This window comes from Hyposmocoma kahamanoa, unplaced genomic scaffold (genome assembly GCF_003589595.1).
Source record: "Hyposmocoma kahamanoa isolate Upper Pololo Valley unplaced genomic scaffold, ASM358959v1 63, whole genome shotgun sequence".
NCBI classification, from domain to species: Eukaryota; Metazoa; Arthropoda; class Insecta; order Lepidoptera; family Cosmopterigidae; genus Hyposmocoma; species Hyposmocoma kahamanoa.
The window spans coordinates 20,311,538-20,329,771 of NW_020653851.1; the positions used below are offsets into that span (position 1 = coordinate 20,311,538).

The window sequence follows — 18,234 nt, forward strand, 5'->3', positions numbered from 1 at the left end:
ACTGATAATTCTTGGACATAGGAATAACTTGTGGAGTACCGAGCTAATTCTTTTTTATGTCGTAGATAATAACATTTCTAACAACTTTTATTCTTGTACAATTTCTTAAAAAGTTGATAGTTTCAGAGATAAAAAATTATTAATTTTTTTGTACGGAGAAATATACATTTTATTTTTTCATAACAAGGTTATTTGCTATTACTTCTATGGCACAACATTATAAAATTATGTTTATTGCTAGTTTGTTTATTTCGAAAAGTTCCCTGTATTCTTTTTTTTTTTTTTTTTTTTTTATGCCAGATAGTAGGCAAACGAGCAGACAAGCCACTTGATGGGAGGTGGTCATTGTCGCCCATGCACACGAGCAATACCAGAGGCATCACCCATGCGTTGCCGACTCCGGAGAACCTTGTTTGCACGTCTTTTGAAGAACTCCATGTTATAGCGCAAGGGGAACACTTCAGGAGGAAGGCCATTCCACATCTTACTGGTTCGGGGAAAGAACGAACGAGATGCTCGAGTGGTCGTGACGTGCCAAGCATCGAGGAAGTGGGGATGGAGTCTTCTCCTTCGGCGGGTCGTGCAGTGGTAAAAGAGTGACGGAGGCACCAACTCAAAGAGTTCGTCTGAGCACTCCCCGTTATACAGACGGTAGAACACACATAGAGAGCCAACATCTCTCCGCAAACTAAGGGGCTCTAAACCGTCTGTAAGCAAAGGGTCGTCGACAATTCGAACAGCCCGACGTTGGATGGAGTCAAGTGGATCAAGCTGATACTTGGGTGCTCCAGCCCAGAGGTGCGAGCAGTATTCCATATGGGGCCGAACCTGAGCTTTGTATAGCAAAAGCCGGTGCCCCGATGTGAAACACCACATATTCATTACTTTCGCGTAAAAGTATCAAAGGTCCACCTCCCTTTATTGGGTGTGTAATCGATAATAGTTACCCATATCAATGGTTACATTCCGGTCCTTTCATTACAAAAATTGCAGTCAGACATATGACATTGTTTTAATGTAATTCGTTTAATATTACTTCTAATTCGTCCGTATTACCATGGACCAACCCATGGTATTACTAAGTATATACTATGTATATTTTGACGTAGTACACTGAAAGATTTTATTGTGAGCGAAGAAATTCTGAAGATGGTTTGATAGATTGCTTGGCTTCCAAATTATACCTAGTGATTCATAGTATCAATTCTAGTATGTCATTAAATATTACATCGGGTGCACGCTTATTAATATGCCTATTATTACTATTAAACATGTATATTGAATATTGTAAGTTTTTGTTCGAGTCTATTACGTAAGCGGACTTCAAATTATCTAAATGCAATAAATAAATGATTAAATCCTTTGATTTTTTAAGACTTCTTCTTTTAAGTTCTTTTAAGAACTTGTTCTAAGCCTACGTCCAACCCTTGCTGAGTAACAGTAAAGCTTCTTGTGAAAGTGTTCGTCCAGAGAAGTGCTGCTACTTATTTCTGCCGCCAAGAGTGACGGGTTCAGTGACAGTGCCCCTCAGATCTTTGGGATATATAATGCTCTGAGTGGCACTGAAACTGTCATGGACAGGCATGTCGCTTATTAAACACACGACTCGTTTGTCCAGTCACTTGGTTTCATTAAAAAGAAGTTCCTCAGTGGTGGAAGGCGGAATTAAATCTTGCAATTCCATCGCACATCCTCCGTGATATACCTACCGTATAGAAGACGGATAAGCAGAAAATTTTACGGCGTTGTTCATGGCTCTGCAGCTTTGTTTCTACTAAATCTCTCGGCACGCTTTTCAACTGAATACAAGTTGGCCAGTAGGTATTTCTTTACCTGTGACAACTCGGTTGCGATCACTTTTAGAACACTAGTTATTACCTACAAAGTGTCCGTACAATGACGTCATAGTTGTTATGTTACTGGGTGTATGATGTGTGCGTGTAAAGCTAGGTTCTGAAAATTAATAAAGATCAACGGCGAAATCATTGTTAAAAGAACTCTTTAGCGGCTTAAATGCCATAATTACAAGTTTTAATAAAATAAATTCATTAAATTTGTGAATTATAATAGGCCTATCTAAGTCTGGAAATAAAATATTTAAAACAAACTCAAATGACTGATTAGTATGTAACCGGACTAATATCTACCACTGTCAGTTTCTTAGTTCCTTAACGTAGAGCGACATCTAGCCGGCAAAAAAAGTTTCAGTACCTGTGTATAGATGGTCCACATTAAGTTAGTTCACGTAATGTCAAATTTACTGCGACCGATTTGCAATAAAAGATTAATTACTTTATTACAAAAAACTAAAGTGCCTAGATAATTTCTTTTCCAAATATGCCACGCGTGAAAGTGGTAAAACTGACAAAAAGATCCTGATGTCGGAGATTGCTGGCACGTTTCACAAAAAAAAAAATTGTGTCCGAGTTCCCAGCGTATAATAACTCAGTTTTGTTTTGTTATGGCTTTACTTCATGCCTTTTGACCATGCAATTATATAAAATAATTTCCTCTGAACTTTCGTCACGTCACAAACACACGACACCATTCAGCTACTATTAACTTTATAGTTAATTGTAAATAATAATACACCGAATATATTTTATTCACTTATGCATAATATAACCTTCAAAACTAAACTGGAATGTCTTTAACCTTAGAAAGATAACTATATTTCATAGTAGGTACGTTAAAGATAACCATACGTCGATTCGACATGTGACCATTTAAGTAGACATAATTTTGATTGTGTTTATATTTTTTTGAGTCTGTGGTAATGTGTCAATATAAGGCTAATTTTGCTATGTATAAAAAAAATCTTAGTTAGTTTTCTGGCTTTACAATTTTTATTTATATACATACATATATATTTGTGACATATTAAATGATATCAAACTTTGCGTGCGTATTACACATACGTTTTTGATCTATTATGTTTTTTTGTTATAATACTTATATTTTTAACTGTGGTTAATATTAGTACAGACACGTATTGAAGAACAACACATGGAAGCAATAAATAGGTATTTTAACTTTAAATAGGTAGTTTTTTCTTTGCAGCGCTTTCTTGTAAGACTCGGTGGGTCAACATAAGAGATAATTTACGCCGTAAAATCAGAAAAAGAGAAAAAAAACCGAGTGACACACGACACAGAAACTTTAAATACAAATATGCGGACGAGTTGTCTTTTATATTGCCATTCTTCAAGGGTATTATACAGGAGTCCAATGATGATGTAGGTTATGAAGATGTCTGTGAATACAATGATGAAGTTGATGATGAAACGAAAGTGCCAGTATTTATATTCACAGCGATACACTGTTTGAAACAGATCAGTTGGACGTAAAACCAGATATGTCACAACTGTTTGATTCAGACGTGGACAATAGCGTATACACTAGCGCCGTAAGTTCAAAAATTTGCACGACTGTTGGGAAATGTTACGGTGCAGTATCTACATCACAGGAAAAGCCTGTTGATCCTTGGTATATATGGATATATGTGGATATCTATTAATATTGTATTTTCTGTAAACCTTCATTCGACAATAAAAGGCAGTCTTGTATTGCGTAGTTTCAATGGTGGCTCGTCATTTACCTAATTTCCTTATATAAACTAATCCTATTGGAGTATTTTTAGAAGCTGTAGGCTCTACATTACGAGGTTTGAATCCGTATTACTTGAGTGTAGCCAAAAGCAAAATTTTTCAAGTAGCTCAGGATTGTGAGCTGCAACAAATTGTCAACAATGGAGATTCACCTCCAAGCTCACGACTATGGTGATGGGCGCGGAATTAGATTATAAATTTAAAATTTAACTTATGCGCTTTTGTAAGTGTTTCTTATTGAGTGATATAAACATTAAACATGATTATGTGTACGTAATATAAGCATTGAAAATACAGGTGTTGTTTCTGTTGCAGAGATCCCAAGTATAAAATACTCATCAATTACGCTTATGTTTAGATGACACGAGTGCGTTGTTACTTATTACACGTTCTTGGTGCTACATTTACGTACCTAATTGTAATTTTGGCAAAATATAAGTATGTTAAGACATCTGTAATATTACAAGTGTTTAAGTTTGAAGAAAATTCGGCAATAATTTAAAATTTATATATATGTAAAAAACAGAAAAAACATTTATTGACACGTCATAAATTTGAAATTACGTTTGAAGAAAAATCGGCAGTAATTTTAAATTTATATTATATGTAAAAAACAGTTTTTTTTTATAGACACGTCATAAATAATAAATTTGAAATGAAATTTAAAAAATCAATTCAGGTACATTCTCTATAACACTACAGGAAGAACAATGGCGTCAGTATGCCAAATGAGTTGCTAAATGTGCGAAATGTATAGCGTATCTTAGAACGGATGCATAAGGATGGTAAATTAGTATATTTCTCAAACGCAGTGGGGATTTGATCCCCACTAAGATATTATTTTACCTATTATATCAAAGTTTTAGGTGATAGATTCGTGGTTCACCGAAAATACCTAAATCGATTTTCAGCGTCAATGCCATGTCAAGAATAATTATTAAGTCGTTAAAATGGTGTTTTGAACTTCCTTTAAAATATGGAATTATTCTATAAAATATACTCGAACAATTTGCTTATTTTCGCACTTGAACGCGTAAGAAAATCAACATCATCGAACAACCTTTGTCACAATAAACTTAACAAAGCTATGTCAAAAAACGGATCAAGTCTGTTGGGGCTTTAACACTTTTTAAAAGAAAACGCACACAGGAACATTGAAGCTGTTGTAAGTATACATTTCCGCTATTCTTGGACATAGCATTTTTACATGGTTACCACATGGTTCTTACTTTTTTTTTGCTTACTCGTTCTTGGAGACATAAGTTGACAAGTCACAATTCCACCAGCACCCTTACCCTTCAAAACCGGAACGCCGTAATGCTCACATTACTGCTTGGCAGCAGAAATAGGTAAGGTGGCAGTGTTTCGCTGGACGAACTCTTTCACAAGCAACTCTACTGCTGCTAAATGGCCGAAATGCAATGAACTGTTCTTAACTCAAGAACATAAACTCTTTATATATATAAGTGATAAGTTTAATAACGCTATATATAAGTTGATAAAAGTGTTAACCTTGCGTTATCAGATTTATCACTTATCGTGGCTGCATAATTGATCTAGTTTCATAAAGTTCGGTATCCATATAGAGGCGACATAGAATGAGACTACGACAAAATTGTTTATGTAACCACAACGTCTGTTTTATATTCCGCATTAATATTAACAAGCACAACTGCGTCAAAGGCCGATATTTTCCTAACATAAACGATAATCTGATCTCTTGAACATCACTTGACTTTCATCAGATTTGAAATTCAATTTGAAATGACCACTAGGCGTAAACATATTTTTCAACTCTATTATATACTTGTGGGAACATTTATTGTCTTCATGTTTTTTGTGAAGGCTTACAAGTTACTTGAAAGTTAGCGTTTGTAACATTAGTAATAATTAGGGGGTGCTTAATATAATAATGATTCGCACAGTAAACCAAATGAAGAGACACGTTTTAAGTAAGTACCGCCATCCAGTTCGGTAAACGCTGAGTGTAATTTGGCGAAATCAGAAAAAAGCTAATAAGGTTCAATGTCCTGAAAAATTAGCTTTTATTTTTAGTCATAAAAATGCTTGCGACTAAATGGAATAAAAATTAAAAAAGATTTATAAATATTTTTAGTTAAAATGGATTACGTAGCGTTACAAACAATTGTGTCAGCATTGACTATATTTATTATTTGTGCGTGTCTTTTTCAGCAATATAATTAACGTTCTCCAAATTAAAAATTCTTTTTTACCAAAATTTACCTCAAGTGTGTTTGATTCTTTCCCTGGACTCTTCAAATACTGTCGTAACTCGAAACATTTATGAATTTATAAACATTTATAATATAAAATAAAAAAAATATATAAATATTCTCGTTCATAAGTTAATAACTACTACACTTTATGCATAAACAAAAATAATCGCAAAAAGATGCATTCTGTAATTTTTTTGAACTTTCACATCTTGTTTTCTCAATTTCATCATTTTCTATTTCTAAATTCGAGAGAGATGGACTTATAAAGAAAATATTGTTATATATTTCGGCACCGATTAGTAAATATATTTTAGAAAAATGGGCTATAATTAATAGTCCATGAATTCTGAGAGCTTACCGCCGCGGAACGAACAGATGATGAATTATAGTAAAGACAATTACACAAGTAGACGACAGTAATTTATTTTTAAAACATCGGAGTTGAGCAAAAAACGATCAACGCTATGTGACTGTGGCAAGTCTTGCCTTTGTAACTCGTATCACCATAATTTCACTAAGTAGTTAAAAAGTGTTTATAAATTATATCTTTTTACTTATCGAGTAATCTGTTATTCTGATCTAAATCGCGTACATATGTATTTTTTAACGTTTTGGGCTCTACGGGCCCATGGTCACGGCCGATTGAGAATGTGAAGTCATCGACCAGTTACATCAAATATTTTTTTAATTAATTAATTAATTTATTATTTTTCAATTTACAAAGACCCAAAAAATACATACATATTATACTAGCATGCATAATACATAATATAATAACACAGTATTTAGGAAATGAAAGTATTTTTCCGGATTTAAATCTCGTATATTTATTTTTTCAAACAAACCCACGTTGACACGGTTGTCAACCGTGACCATGGGACCGTTTCATTTCCTATGTGTAACAATCGCGAAAACCTAAGAACTCGATAAACACACTATTTATTTACACGTGTGGATGCGACGTGTGACGCAACGTGGGCGTCTGGTAACAGTCCTCGGAAGCGTTGGCACCCTTCGACTAAAACTCCTCCTTCATGACGGTCGACAAATAGCAAACCACCCTATTTTTTTACGAATATGTATATCATATAAATATTATTGATATAACGTATAATTGACATAATTAACTTCTATTTTTGTTAATTTTGTTTCTTATAAACTTGTATAATATAACTATTCACTACATATAACGAACGTTTAATATAAACTTCAATTCTAAAATTTAATTTTATGTTAAACTCTAACACTAATTTTTAATAACAATCATAAGTTATAAGCCTCGGTCAACATATTACCAGTTTATCTAAATTTCATTTCATCTATCTACTCAAATCTAAATTAAAAATTATATGAAATGAAGTTATAGGAAGTGAATTTAGTCCAACTAAAAATAATATTAAATACAGTTTATATATATCGGATTAGAACATATCCTTTAAAATTAGTTCATTTGAATTTCACCCAAGTGACGCGTACCCATTTTTTATACATACAAAAAATATGAATTAAATACCTTATTTTAATTTTCCAAAGAACGTTCAGGTTTCCAAAGAACATACAATTTACGCTACATATGTTTTTACAAAATATTTTTACAATATGAAATTTTACAGTACGAAAATTAAATACATAACTTCATTAAGAAAGAAGATATCTATGATATTAACCTAAGAACTAAGTCCAAACTCATGGTACCACCATTTTTTTTAACTAAGGTAATAATTGTAAGTCAATGAAGGTAAGCGATTCTTTTATGGGGAACTGTATACGTTTTTATAATAAAATCCCTGAGCATATATACCACACCATAACGTTAATATTATCATTTTCTAAGTTTAAAACTTACATTAAAAGTATTTTAATTGAAAAGTCATATTACAAAATTGAAGAATGTGTGTTAGATAAAGATGTATGGAAAGACAACATGAGTCTGGATTCCACACAATTATGATTCAAAGTGTGATTCCATAGCATTTAAGTTTATATGAAAAGAGTAATCCCTAGAGTTTCTTCCTCGTTCTTCTCAGGGAGGTCAGTGTAGTGAACGAGCAGTACCTTCAAAAATGACGTTTTCAGGTGTCAAAATTTTACCTATGGAATAAATGATTTTTTGTCTTTGAATTTATTATTGTTTAATAAAGTCCATTATTATTGTAATTAATTTATAATATTTACTTGTAATTTTTTAAAGTTCGACTTTGCTTTCTTTTTTTTGTGGTCTGGTAAAACACGTGACGCGTATATTTTCTTGGAATTTCCATTAAAGGGCAAGGCTTGTCTCACGGCATTGTTCTTCTAATTGTCATGTTTTTAGGACCAAATGATCCAAATATAGGTAAAATTAGGACAAACTTAGAGATGCAGGTCGAACTTTTCAAATCAAATTATTTATTTCTTTGTGATACACAGGTTATAAAGTCGTTACAAGAACGAATTTTCACTCTCTCTGATCCGCAAGTTTTTTTTAGTTTTTATGTAATCTTCATGCAATAATTTGTAATATGCCATAATCGTCCAGTCCGTAATTAATCAGTTAGTCGTATCATAATACTAATAAAAAATAAGAACAATATAGTAAAATAACATATTTAATAAATAACATGGCATGTAAATTTTATAAGAAATCCTTAATGTTGTAAAATGTAAACAAAATGATATGTCATTAATGTCTAAATAATAATTTATCTTTTCTTTGGATAATTTTCTGAAAATAATTTAGCGGGTAGATCATTTAAGTGTTAATAGGTACAGAAAAGGCTTCTATTTCGTGGGACTGTATTTTTCGAAATAATATCAGTTGCCACAGTGAGATCCGGCTTTTTGGCGGACCCCCACCATGGGCTCGTTCGTGATTTTGTTTACAACTTCTGAGCGCCGGCTGCGATCTGCGGCACTCTGCCGCCGGCCTGCACGCGATGTGACGGTCTCGTGACTTTTAAACCAAAATTTACCGGCAACACCTACACGATACATTATATAGTGATGCTCCCGAAGTGTTGAGGCCCCACTACCGGTTTGAAAACCAAAATCAGAACTAATAAACTATACCAATAGTTAGCAGATTAGATCATTTCAGCGGTGTCTAGGATCTCCTCGCCGAAAATTACCGTAAGTCACTCCCTGAAGCATTCTTTCTATGATTATTTTATTATTTTCTGTCATTACTGCATGCTTCTATATCGTGTTATGTCAACATTGGGATGTCCAAAATCTATTAATACCTTCTGTGGTTATATTTGTAGTGCTTTGTATAGTATTTTCAGTGTTTCAATGTTTTTAAACTCAAGCAAGTGAAGTGAAGGTCGTAATTTTTGTATCAAGTTGCGTTCCTTTTCGAAACAAAACCGGTTGGGACGTTTTGGAGGTGGTGTAATAAAATTATCATATCAGTCCTGGGGATCAGTGGTCGATGTCTCCCAATATTGTAATGAAATGATATTTGTTTGGGTAGAGTCCGAAGTTCCAATATCATTCAACTCTATTTCGAACGAAGCTACGATGATTGATGGTTATCTTATTGTTTCTTTCTTAGCATTTCTATGGTTGTTGCTTCCGGGACAAGTATTTTTGATACTTACTCAAATAGAAAATCATTGTTGGACGCCTACACTAAACAACCAACTTTACAGTGCAATTGTTTTGCAGAGTATGGAAGAGCGAGTAACGAAATAAAGGCGCAACATTAATATTATTATCCAAATGGTAGCGTTACCCACCTTATGTAAAACTGTAGATTACCTTGAAGCTGTTGTAAGTATACAGTTCCACTATTTTTGGACATTGCATTTTTAACATAGTTACCACGTGGTTTTTACAGATTTTTTTTATTATGGACGATAGGCAATTAGCTGTCTTATATCGAAGTGATAATTCTGATAACTTATTAAAAACAGCTCATTGTTAGCTCGGCTATATCGTCCATAATAAAATGTACAAGAAAAATCAGTAAATATCACGTGGTTAAAAATGCTATATACAAAAATAGTGGAAATGTATACTTACAACAGCTTCAAGGTAATCTACAGTTTTACATAAGGTGGGTAATGTTACCATTTAGATAATAATATTAAATGTTGCGCCTTTACCCGGTACTTCTGTAAGTGATAACCCACTTAAAACAACAGAATTTGTGATTGATTTGATAAAATTATTCTGTAACAATTTGATTGTAAATATTTTGAATCAGTCGTGAAAAACTAAAACATGGTCCCCTGAAACATTTTTCGAAATGGCGTTTTCGCCTTTTTTACAAAACACAAATGAAATGATATTTATATTATATATGTGAAGGTAATCAGTTCGAAGTCATAGAAACCTTTAAAAAGAAACAACAGATATTTATGTTGTTTTTGTGTGACATCAAACTCTCAAACTCTTGTTAAATTCAGAATGATGATTGGAATTGATTTTTCTACCCTGTTCCTCTCGACCTCCAGACGTCCGACCTTCGCCCCTGAGACGCCTTACGTTCAACATTATAATGTTTTGCATAAACAACACGTTTGTTTCGAAGAAATCTTACAATTCAATCCGAAAAGTTATCAAAGTCAACGTTGGCCAAATTGTAACGGAACAATCAGAATAGTTATCAAAATTTAAAGAAAATTATTCCATATTTTCTGTTGTGTGTAAGTTGTTGACGAAAATGTCGTGTATTGGCTTTCTCATGGCTTCCGATTCTGATTTAAAATATTTTGGGCTCTGAAATGTGACCGTCTTGTATAAAGTGTAAATTATTGGTAATTTAAACCACTTGTAGTTTAACAATTATTAATAATTTTATTTGCGTCGGCTTGTAATTTTTAGTACCATAGTTTGCTGTGTAAATAAAACTTGTTATATTTCATAGCTCTATCAATTGGTACATTGCGCGATAGCCCCCTTATCGGGTGTTAACCCTGAAACCAGTAAAGATACGCCCGTACAGACGCTACTTTGTCTATTTAGAGTTATTTGTAAAAGAAACCTGAGAATATTTAATAATCTATTCCCTTTGCCACGGTTGCAGAATATATGTGGAAATTAACAAATTCAGTTAAACGATATATATATGTGCGTAATTTTTTTTTATCTAGAAACATCATTATAATCAGCCACTATACGTCCCAAGATTAAAATTATCAGAATTTTGACATCTGAAAAGAGATAATATCATCTAAAATTTTTGATTTAAATAATGTTTATGAATATATTGTTTCTTGATTCACTCAAGTAAAAAATGTCGTGTGTCGAAATAAGAAAATTGCATAACCGGGTGAAATCAATGTAAAAACCATGGTGTTCAGTCATCGAGTATATAACCAGAAATAGAGGCGAAATGTCATTTAATTTATTTGAAAACTCTTCTGCCAAATCATTACTGTGACAACTGCGCTCCGATTGGCCAACCCGAATTCGAAACAATTGGCGGGTGTCGTCAATAGTTTCACTTCAAATCGACCAGTTTAACTTGAGCATTGCTATAATGGACGAAAATTGAAAAATTACATATTTAATATTTAATTACCGATGAAATGTGATTCCGTTTGTTTTGTATTTAGATGTTTTACTGTTTTTCCCATGCCACCGAATGGAACAGCCCCCCATTGTTAGAGATATTATCTTTATTACAATAAATACAGAATATTTTTGGAATATACGGAGACATACACAGAGGTCAGTTGATGGCGCTGTACTATTTCAGCTTTCTAATATGTGATTTCAGTACAAACAAGAGTTGATATTTAAAAGTGATATAAGGCCCATTTGCCCGATGAGTTGCCAGGTATGGATGGCCCTTATTTCGTCTCTATTTCTGGTTGCATACTCGACGTGTTCAATTGTTTATGTCATAGTATCGTCCAGTAATGGTCATATTCTGTACGTTAACGATATCTAGTCCTGTAACTAGGTCGCCGGTTCCACTTTAACTTGTCGCTCTACCGATGAAAGTAATTATAAGTTTCGCTTTCATCTGGCCACTTCTCCTGCTGTCACATACAATTAGCATAGTACACATTTACCGACCATAACCACTTATTCATCCATTTATGTCTGTGACTTTATCCACTTTTATTTATGAAAAAGTTTATCGTTTCGTCTATTCTAGGCTATGACCTTCCTGCTGTCTATTAGTATTGTCTATTTATTTCTGCTCGTCATGAAGCGCTATCTTCAAATAGTTAAACAACAAGTAAGATTGTGGCGCCAGTGATCGACAAGCACCACTGTTCGACATCTTTTTTAATAGTGGATTTTTGGTGTTCATTACTGGAGATTTAGATAAATTCTAGTTTAGGTTCTTTTTTAGTAATAATTGTAAAAGCTTTTTTTTTTACTAAAGTCTGTTTACCTCATAAACTGTTTATTGTTGAATATTATCTTTCATACAGAAAGTAAAAGTTCACTTTCGGCGTCTCAAATGAATGAAAGTATTCTGCTGACTAGCTTGTATTAGTTTCGCTCTCGACCGCCTTACTATGCGTTACTTTTGACGTTCAAGAGAAGGTGTTCTCGAATGCGGTTTGGATAACACATTAGTGAAATTGTTTACATCGTGTAACAATGGCGGGTTCTCTTGCGTCATGAGTCGCTCCCAGCTTGTCCTGTGCACTTTTATCAAGTCTCTAAAGATCATATTCATAAATTAATAAGATCACGAGTCTTAAAATTTTACTTGATTACGAATTCCGGGGCTTAATGAAGTTTTCAAATTTGTAAACTTAACTATCGCGTTTGCGTTAGGATTTTAATTTATACCTTATAAATTTATAATTAAGATCTAAATAAAAATCTTATTTAAGTTTGAATATTACAAATTTGAGAAAGACTACAAACAATGGTGTTTGATATCAAATAATTTGAGATTTTTTTTGAGAGTTTGAATATTTTTAATCGTTATTATTTAACTTCCGCTTTAGTGTTTTTTGTGAGCGATTCTTTCTTTGTGTGCTAAAATTTAAATCCGCTTATATGAGAGAGAAAGTTCTGCGGTTAACCTTTGCTCCTCAATCGGATTTACCCAACGATGACGCACGTTGCGAAACCTTGTGAAAAAAAGATCATCAAATATTTGCATACGTGAAGATAGGGGCATTTGCGTATATAACAGCCATTAGCCGCTGTTACATATCTATAGTCTTCTGCATCTGCGAATGCAGGAAAATTTACCTCTTATTGCAGAAGTGCAAGTGATTTGTTTAGTTTTGTCACGGTTTATCAGATTTTAAATAACATTCAGAATGTGATAAAATGACAATTGATAACTTAACGTGATACTTTTTTTAAACGGCAGCTTAGAGTTTTGAAATTACACGTGCTGCCATTGAAAGAGAAATTCGTGTCATTGCTGAATTCGTTCGTAGATTGAATCTGCTTGCCCAGTGCCAAAGTAAAAGTGTTCCAAAAAAGTGTAGTGTACCTCGCGAAATTACATTGCGATTTCGCCGTAACGAGGTTATGGATGTGGGTCGAGTAACAGCTATTTGTTTGAGCTGATACTCTTTATTTTGCATCCGGAACCCCATTAGGATCAAACTAAAGCCGTTCAAATTTCGGTTGTTAGTTATTATTTTTTTGGATTGGTTCATGACATTCATGGCTTTGTGTGCTTTAAAGCCAGGGCGGCTATGTGTATTTTGAAATTAGCACTTAGACATTTTGTTTTGTTTTTTTAATGTTCGAGCTATCATAATAATTTTAATAGTGAATAAATTTCCTTTTATACTATAAAATTGTGAATGGAAACCACGACTACAGTGTTCCACGAAGTGGATCCTGTTTTCTTTTCTGGTTCCCCAAAATATGATTTATATTTTCGCCAAAAGCAACGACAGTTTCTATTGTAGAAATAATTCTTTACAGAATTGAAATATTTTTATATATTCGACACTCGCGTAATCCTTTTACGTAATTACCAGAGATTTATGAGTTAATTTCATTAAGTCCACTTATAGATTCGATATTCGACAATCAGAATGCGTTTTTTTTATGGTGTTACGTCAACGTGTTAGTTTCGCATTGAAATAGAATGAAAATTCACAACGTATTTGCTTATACTTTCTGAGGAATCGGATCGTAGTCTAAAAGAGACGATTTGTTAGTTTGTGCGCGTGTAAGCACTGAGCAAGTTCAATAACCATTGACCTTGAAGCAATGTCGATTGGAGTGTGTCTAGTCTATCATAACCCGTCGTCGTAACTATTCTGTGGAAAGTGTTCTGTAGAGAAAATTTTATGAACTTGAACAAAGTTCATTTGTTATCTGCAAACAATTATAATTACGCCGTTTTGTTTTTTGTTATTAATAATTACGTACATATTTAATTTGCCAGATAAATTTCTTTATATTTTTCACAATTTTAAAGACAGTTAAAAGTTCAATTAGGCACTAGTTCATGTTTTCAGGTTACTTCGCGGCTCCGTAAACATTTTCTTCTGTGTCGTATTATTTTGTTTTGAAAATTGTTTTCTCCGATACCTACCATTAATTACATCAGGGAGTATTTTATGTCAATCCTCTAACAAAGCAACTTGTTAATAGAGTAGCGTGTTTGGAGAAATATGCAAGACCTTGTCCTAGGAGAATTCTTTTCTTTATAGATAACTAGAGCATGACATTGTTGCTGAATACTGATACACTGTAAACGGGGCGATTACGTTTTATGGTAGTTAGCTCTTCATGACCCTGTCCTGTAAATATTTGCTTTTTGACATTGAAATAGTTTATGATATTTAGTGTCTGGGAAGTTATTAACTAACCATAAATCTTCAATTCAACAATAGCCGCTCTTGGTGAAAGCGACTACATTTTTTTTATTTATTTCAACCTTACATTTGCTTCCTTTTTGGGAGATGTATGTAAGTATCTAAGTACTATTAGTGGTAGTAATCAGTCATGTTGATTTTAAGACTGTTCGGAAACGTTAATTGTGGTTAAGAGTTCGAAAACAATATAAGCAAAAACAGAAGTAAAGTTTGCGTGTCGGAAGTGGCGGCTGCGGCTGTTTGTACAGGACAAGCGTCTGCATATTTGTAGGGCTTAGTGCACTGTGCCGCGTTAATGCACATGACTGCTTGTTCACTGGACATACCCGTTTTTAACTTATGGACACAATTCTTTGGTGTTCTTACGGGGAATCGGATATATTGTTCTTCAAATGTTAAGTTTTTCTTCTTTTGTATTTAAAGGAAATGTACTTGCTCTTAATCTAGCTCTGGAGCAAAGATAGGGTTAACGATGGAACGAGTTCGCCTAAAAGATGCCTATTCAGTCGCATATTAAAAATACTCGGGTTGTACTCGTAAACACAATGGCATTCAGGGTAATTACATGTTCGGGCGCATAATAATAGAGACGAAAAGCGCTTAGTACACCAAAAAGAACAACGACCAAGTAGGGTTGATATCCCGCCTTACGTCTGGATGTCAGTTGGTGAAAGAGCGAAATGAGCTGATGGAGCACATTGGTACACTTAGCGGAGTATATTCTGTAGAAAACCGACTTTGCACCGGTGGGTGGGAAACTAAACTATGAAGTTTAGTTTCTAGCGTATCGTCGTCAATAGGTCCCCTGGCTCTGCGTTCCGACCGAGTTTTAACTTCAATGTTTCCTTTCATTTCAGCATCGTGCGTACATGTTGATTCATCATTTGGAGAAATGTTTGCAGACTAGAAATAAATTATTCAAACTGATACAGTCTCGTTGCCGTGGTGTTTATAAAAAGTTGTGCGTCGAAATTTCTCTACGCGAATTGCAAGTGTTCTTTGCGTTGTATGCAAATATCGTGTGAAGTCTAAGGCGTGCTTCGGTGACATTTTATTTTAATGTACATCCGACCCGCCTCTGTCAGACCTAAAATTATTGATACTTGTTCAACTTTCACCGACCTTTTTATATGAGCTGTAATTTACATTCTGCTGCGTAAATGAAGAAATTTATTTACGGCTTTTGTTCATTCGTCGTAAAAGATAATAGTACATTTTTTGTTTCAGTCAATTCAAAACTGTACGTTCACTAATTCTCATTTTAAAATTATTGTATTGTTTTTACTAATCTTGGTTTTATTAAAAGACGTTGAGATGTTCATTGCCTCACCTCGGCTTAATATAGTCTATGTTTGAATGAATATTACCTTCAGCGATGGCATGTTTCGTCACCAAAGAGGCTTTTAAACTGTTGCAGGGTGGCGTATCGCTTCTTCATTTACACGTTCCACTTTGCCCAATAAACGAGGTGAGCAATGTCAAATTGGTGTTAGTATCGAGTACTCGAGTGATTTGTGTCCTTGCTCCATACAGTCATATGTGTTGTGAACTTGGCAAATATGTATATTCCTTATCGTTATTATATCGAATCGCAAATAGTTTAACGTTTTTTGCCGATAATTCTCGTCGAGTGGTAATGATTTGTGAGCTGCGTTATGAAATCTAGTCAGTGATCATGTTAATCTCGGTTTCGTTTCTCTGTAGTCGTTTTCTATTAGATCATGTTTATCTTATAGCACCATACACTTAGAGATAGAAGAACTAGTGTCTGAGCCAAACATAATCGGGAAAATAAAATCTGATCGACTTCGCTGGCTAGGATATAGCTGCCAAAAGAGCGTATTTGGGGCATTTGGGCCGTCCATGATATCGTTGGAAGGATGAAGTCGCCAAGGACCTAAAGGAACTAAATATGTCCGAATGGTCGGAATTGGCACATGATCGACAGAAATGGCGTACTTTGGAGTGGAGGCCAAGATCCACTCCGGGTCGCTGAGCCAGCGAAGTAAGTATCGTACACTTGCAGATTTGTCTGAAACTCAAACCCTATGAGTTTGAGTTTCAGAGCAAGTTATACTTGAAATCGTCACTCCCTTGAGAAGAATGAGCAAGAAACTCAAGTTTGTTTTTTGTAAATAAACCTTTTGTACGCATTTATCATTTACAACATTTATATCAAACATTATAGATCGAGACTACCTACAAGAGCTAAACGGATCCCTATAAATAAATAAATATTAGACATCACATACGTTGCTCTGACCCCAAAGTAAATAACTAAAGCACTTCTGTTATGGAAATCGGATATAACGACGGTACTACAAACAAAACACCCAGACCCGAGACAATGTAGAAAAGTTAGTTTTCTACATTAATCCGACTGGAGATCGAACTCGGGACCTGAGATGGCGACACCTTGAAAACCGGTGTGTAAACCACTCGACCACAGAGGTCGTCAAAGTTAATACAGAATATCTAGTTTTTACTTTTTTAATAAATAATTGTCGTATAAATACGCCTATCTACAACCGGAATCTTAATATTATATATTAGGAAATTATTATAAAAGCGTATACATTCAAATGAATTTGTGACTTTGTGAAATGCAAGCAAAATGTCGTATGTCATGTCTAGATTCGTTGATGCTTCTAAATCGAATTCATAATCCAAGATTTGTTCAGTGTATTGGAAGTGTACATCGCTTGTTATCAGAAATTGCCTGAGCAACAGAGTGCGGCGTTGATGAGAGACCTCAATCAATATTAACAGCGCTTTAGATGCCGTAAATTATATACTGGTAAATCCCAATACGAAACGAGCAAAAAGACTGTTTTTGTTTGTAGAGTCGGCTCTCCACTAGTGCCGCCCACTCGCAAGTTATTATAATTTAGGATACGAAGGAACTGATGCATGTAATTGTAAAGGGTTTTTCAATAGGGACATAACAATTTTGTATTTCAATAAAACACAGAATATTTGAGATATCGAGCTGAAAATTGTTACAGGTGCATTACATATGTTACATTTAAGAATGGAATTCAATCTCGATCATATGACCACCGCGAGCACGTTTGCAGTGTTAAATTCTTTGGAGCCAATTTTTCACCACTATTAAAACGTTGGCAATTTGGCATTGCATATTGTTTCTGGACTCATTTAACTTAGTTCGCTTGTTGGTATAAATCAACGACTTAACGTAACTCCATAAAAATTAATCCAATGGTGTTAGATCGCACGAGCAGGGTAGCTATTCGACCGGATCACTACGCGAGATTACACGATTATCGAACTTCCTTTTCAATAAATCGATTGTTTGGCCAGCTGTGTGACTACTGCGAACGTGCTCGCGATGGTCATATGAATGAGATTGGATTCATAAATGTAACTTGTGTACTGCATCTGGAGTAAATTTCAACTCGATGTTTCAGTAATTCTGTGTTTTATTGAAATACAAAATGGTTATGTTCTTATTAAAAAACCGAATATAAGCGTTCCTAACGAAATAAAAAATCCAAGAGTTGAATGGTAGGTGCGATGCCAGCTATGCCTCTGGCACAGACCACGACGCGTGAGATCAACAATGTCAAGGTACGGTTATGTCAGCGTTGCGCAACAATTACTCCACTTATGGGATCTCACCTATTA

At 34.3% G+C, this 18,234-nt stretch overlaps 2 protein-coding genes across 2 annotated transcripts in view; one reads left to right on the plus strand and one right to left on the minus strand.

Annotated features, from left to right (window-relative positions):
* Positions 1 to 342: 342 nt before the first annotated feature.
* Positions 343 to 876, minus strand: LOC113230033. The gene has a single exon (XM_026463762.1). It carries the CDS (start codon positions 874 to 876, stop codon positions 343 to 345), a length of 534 nt encoding a protein of 177 aa, XP_026319547.1.
* Positions 877 to 8,745: 7,869 nt separating this feature from the next.
* The window catches only part of LOC113230444 (solute carrier organic anion transporter family member 5A1-like), a 68,574-nt gene continuing 59,085 nt past the window's right edge, over positions 8,746 to 18,234 (plus strand). Inside the window, exon 1 of the mRNA XM_026464379.1 lies at positions 8,746 to 8,953. The gene's annotated coding sequence lies outside the window, so the exon portion shown is untranslated. The remainder of the gene's footprint in view (positions 8,954 to 18,234) is intronic.

Excerpts from the sequence above, each read along its gene's own strand:
- LOC113230033 (XM_026463762.1), bottom strand. The coding sequence starts at position 876 with ATGTGGTGTTTCACATCGGGGCACCGGCTTTTGCTATACAAAGCTCAG.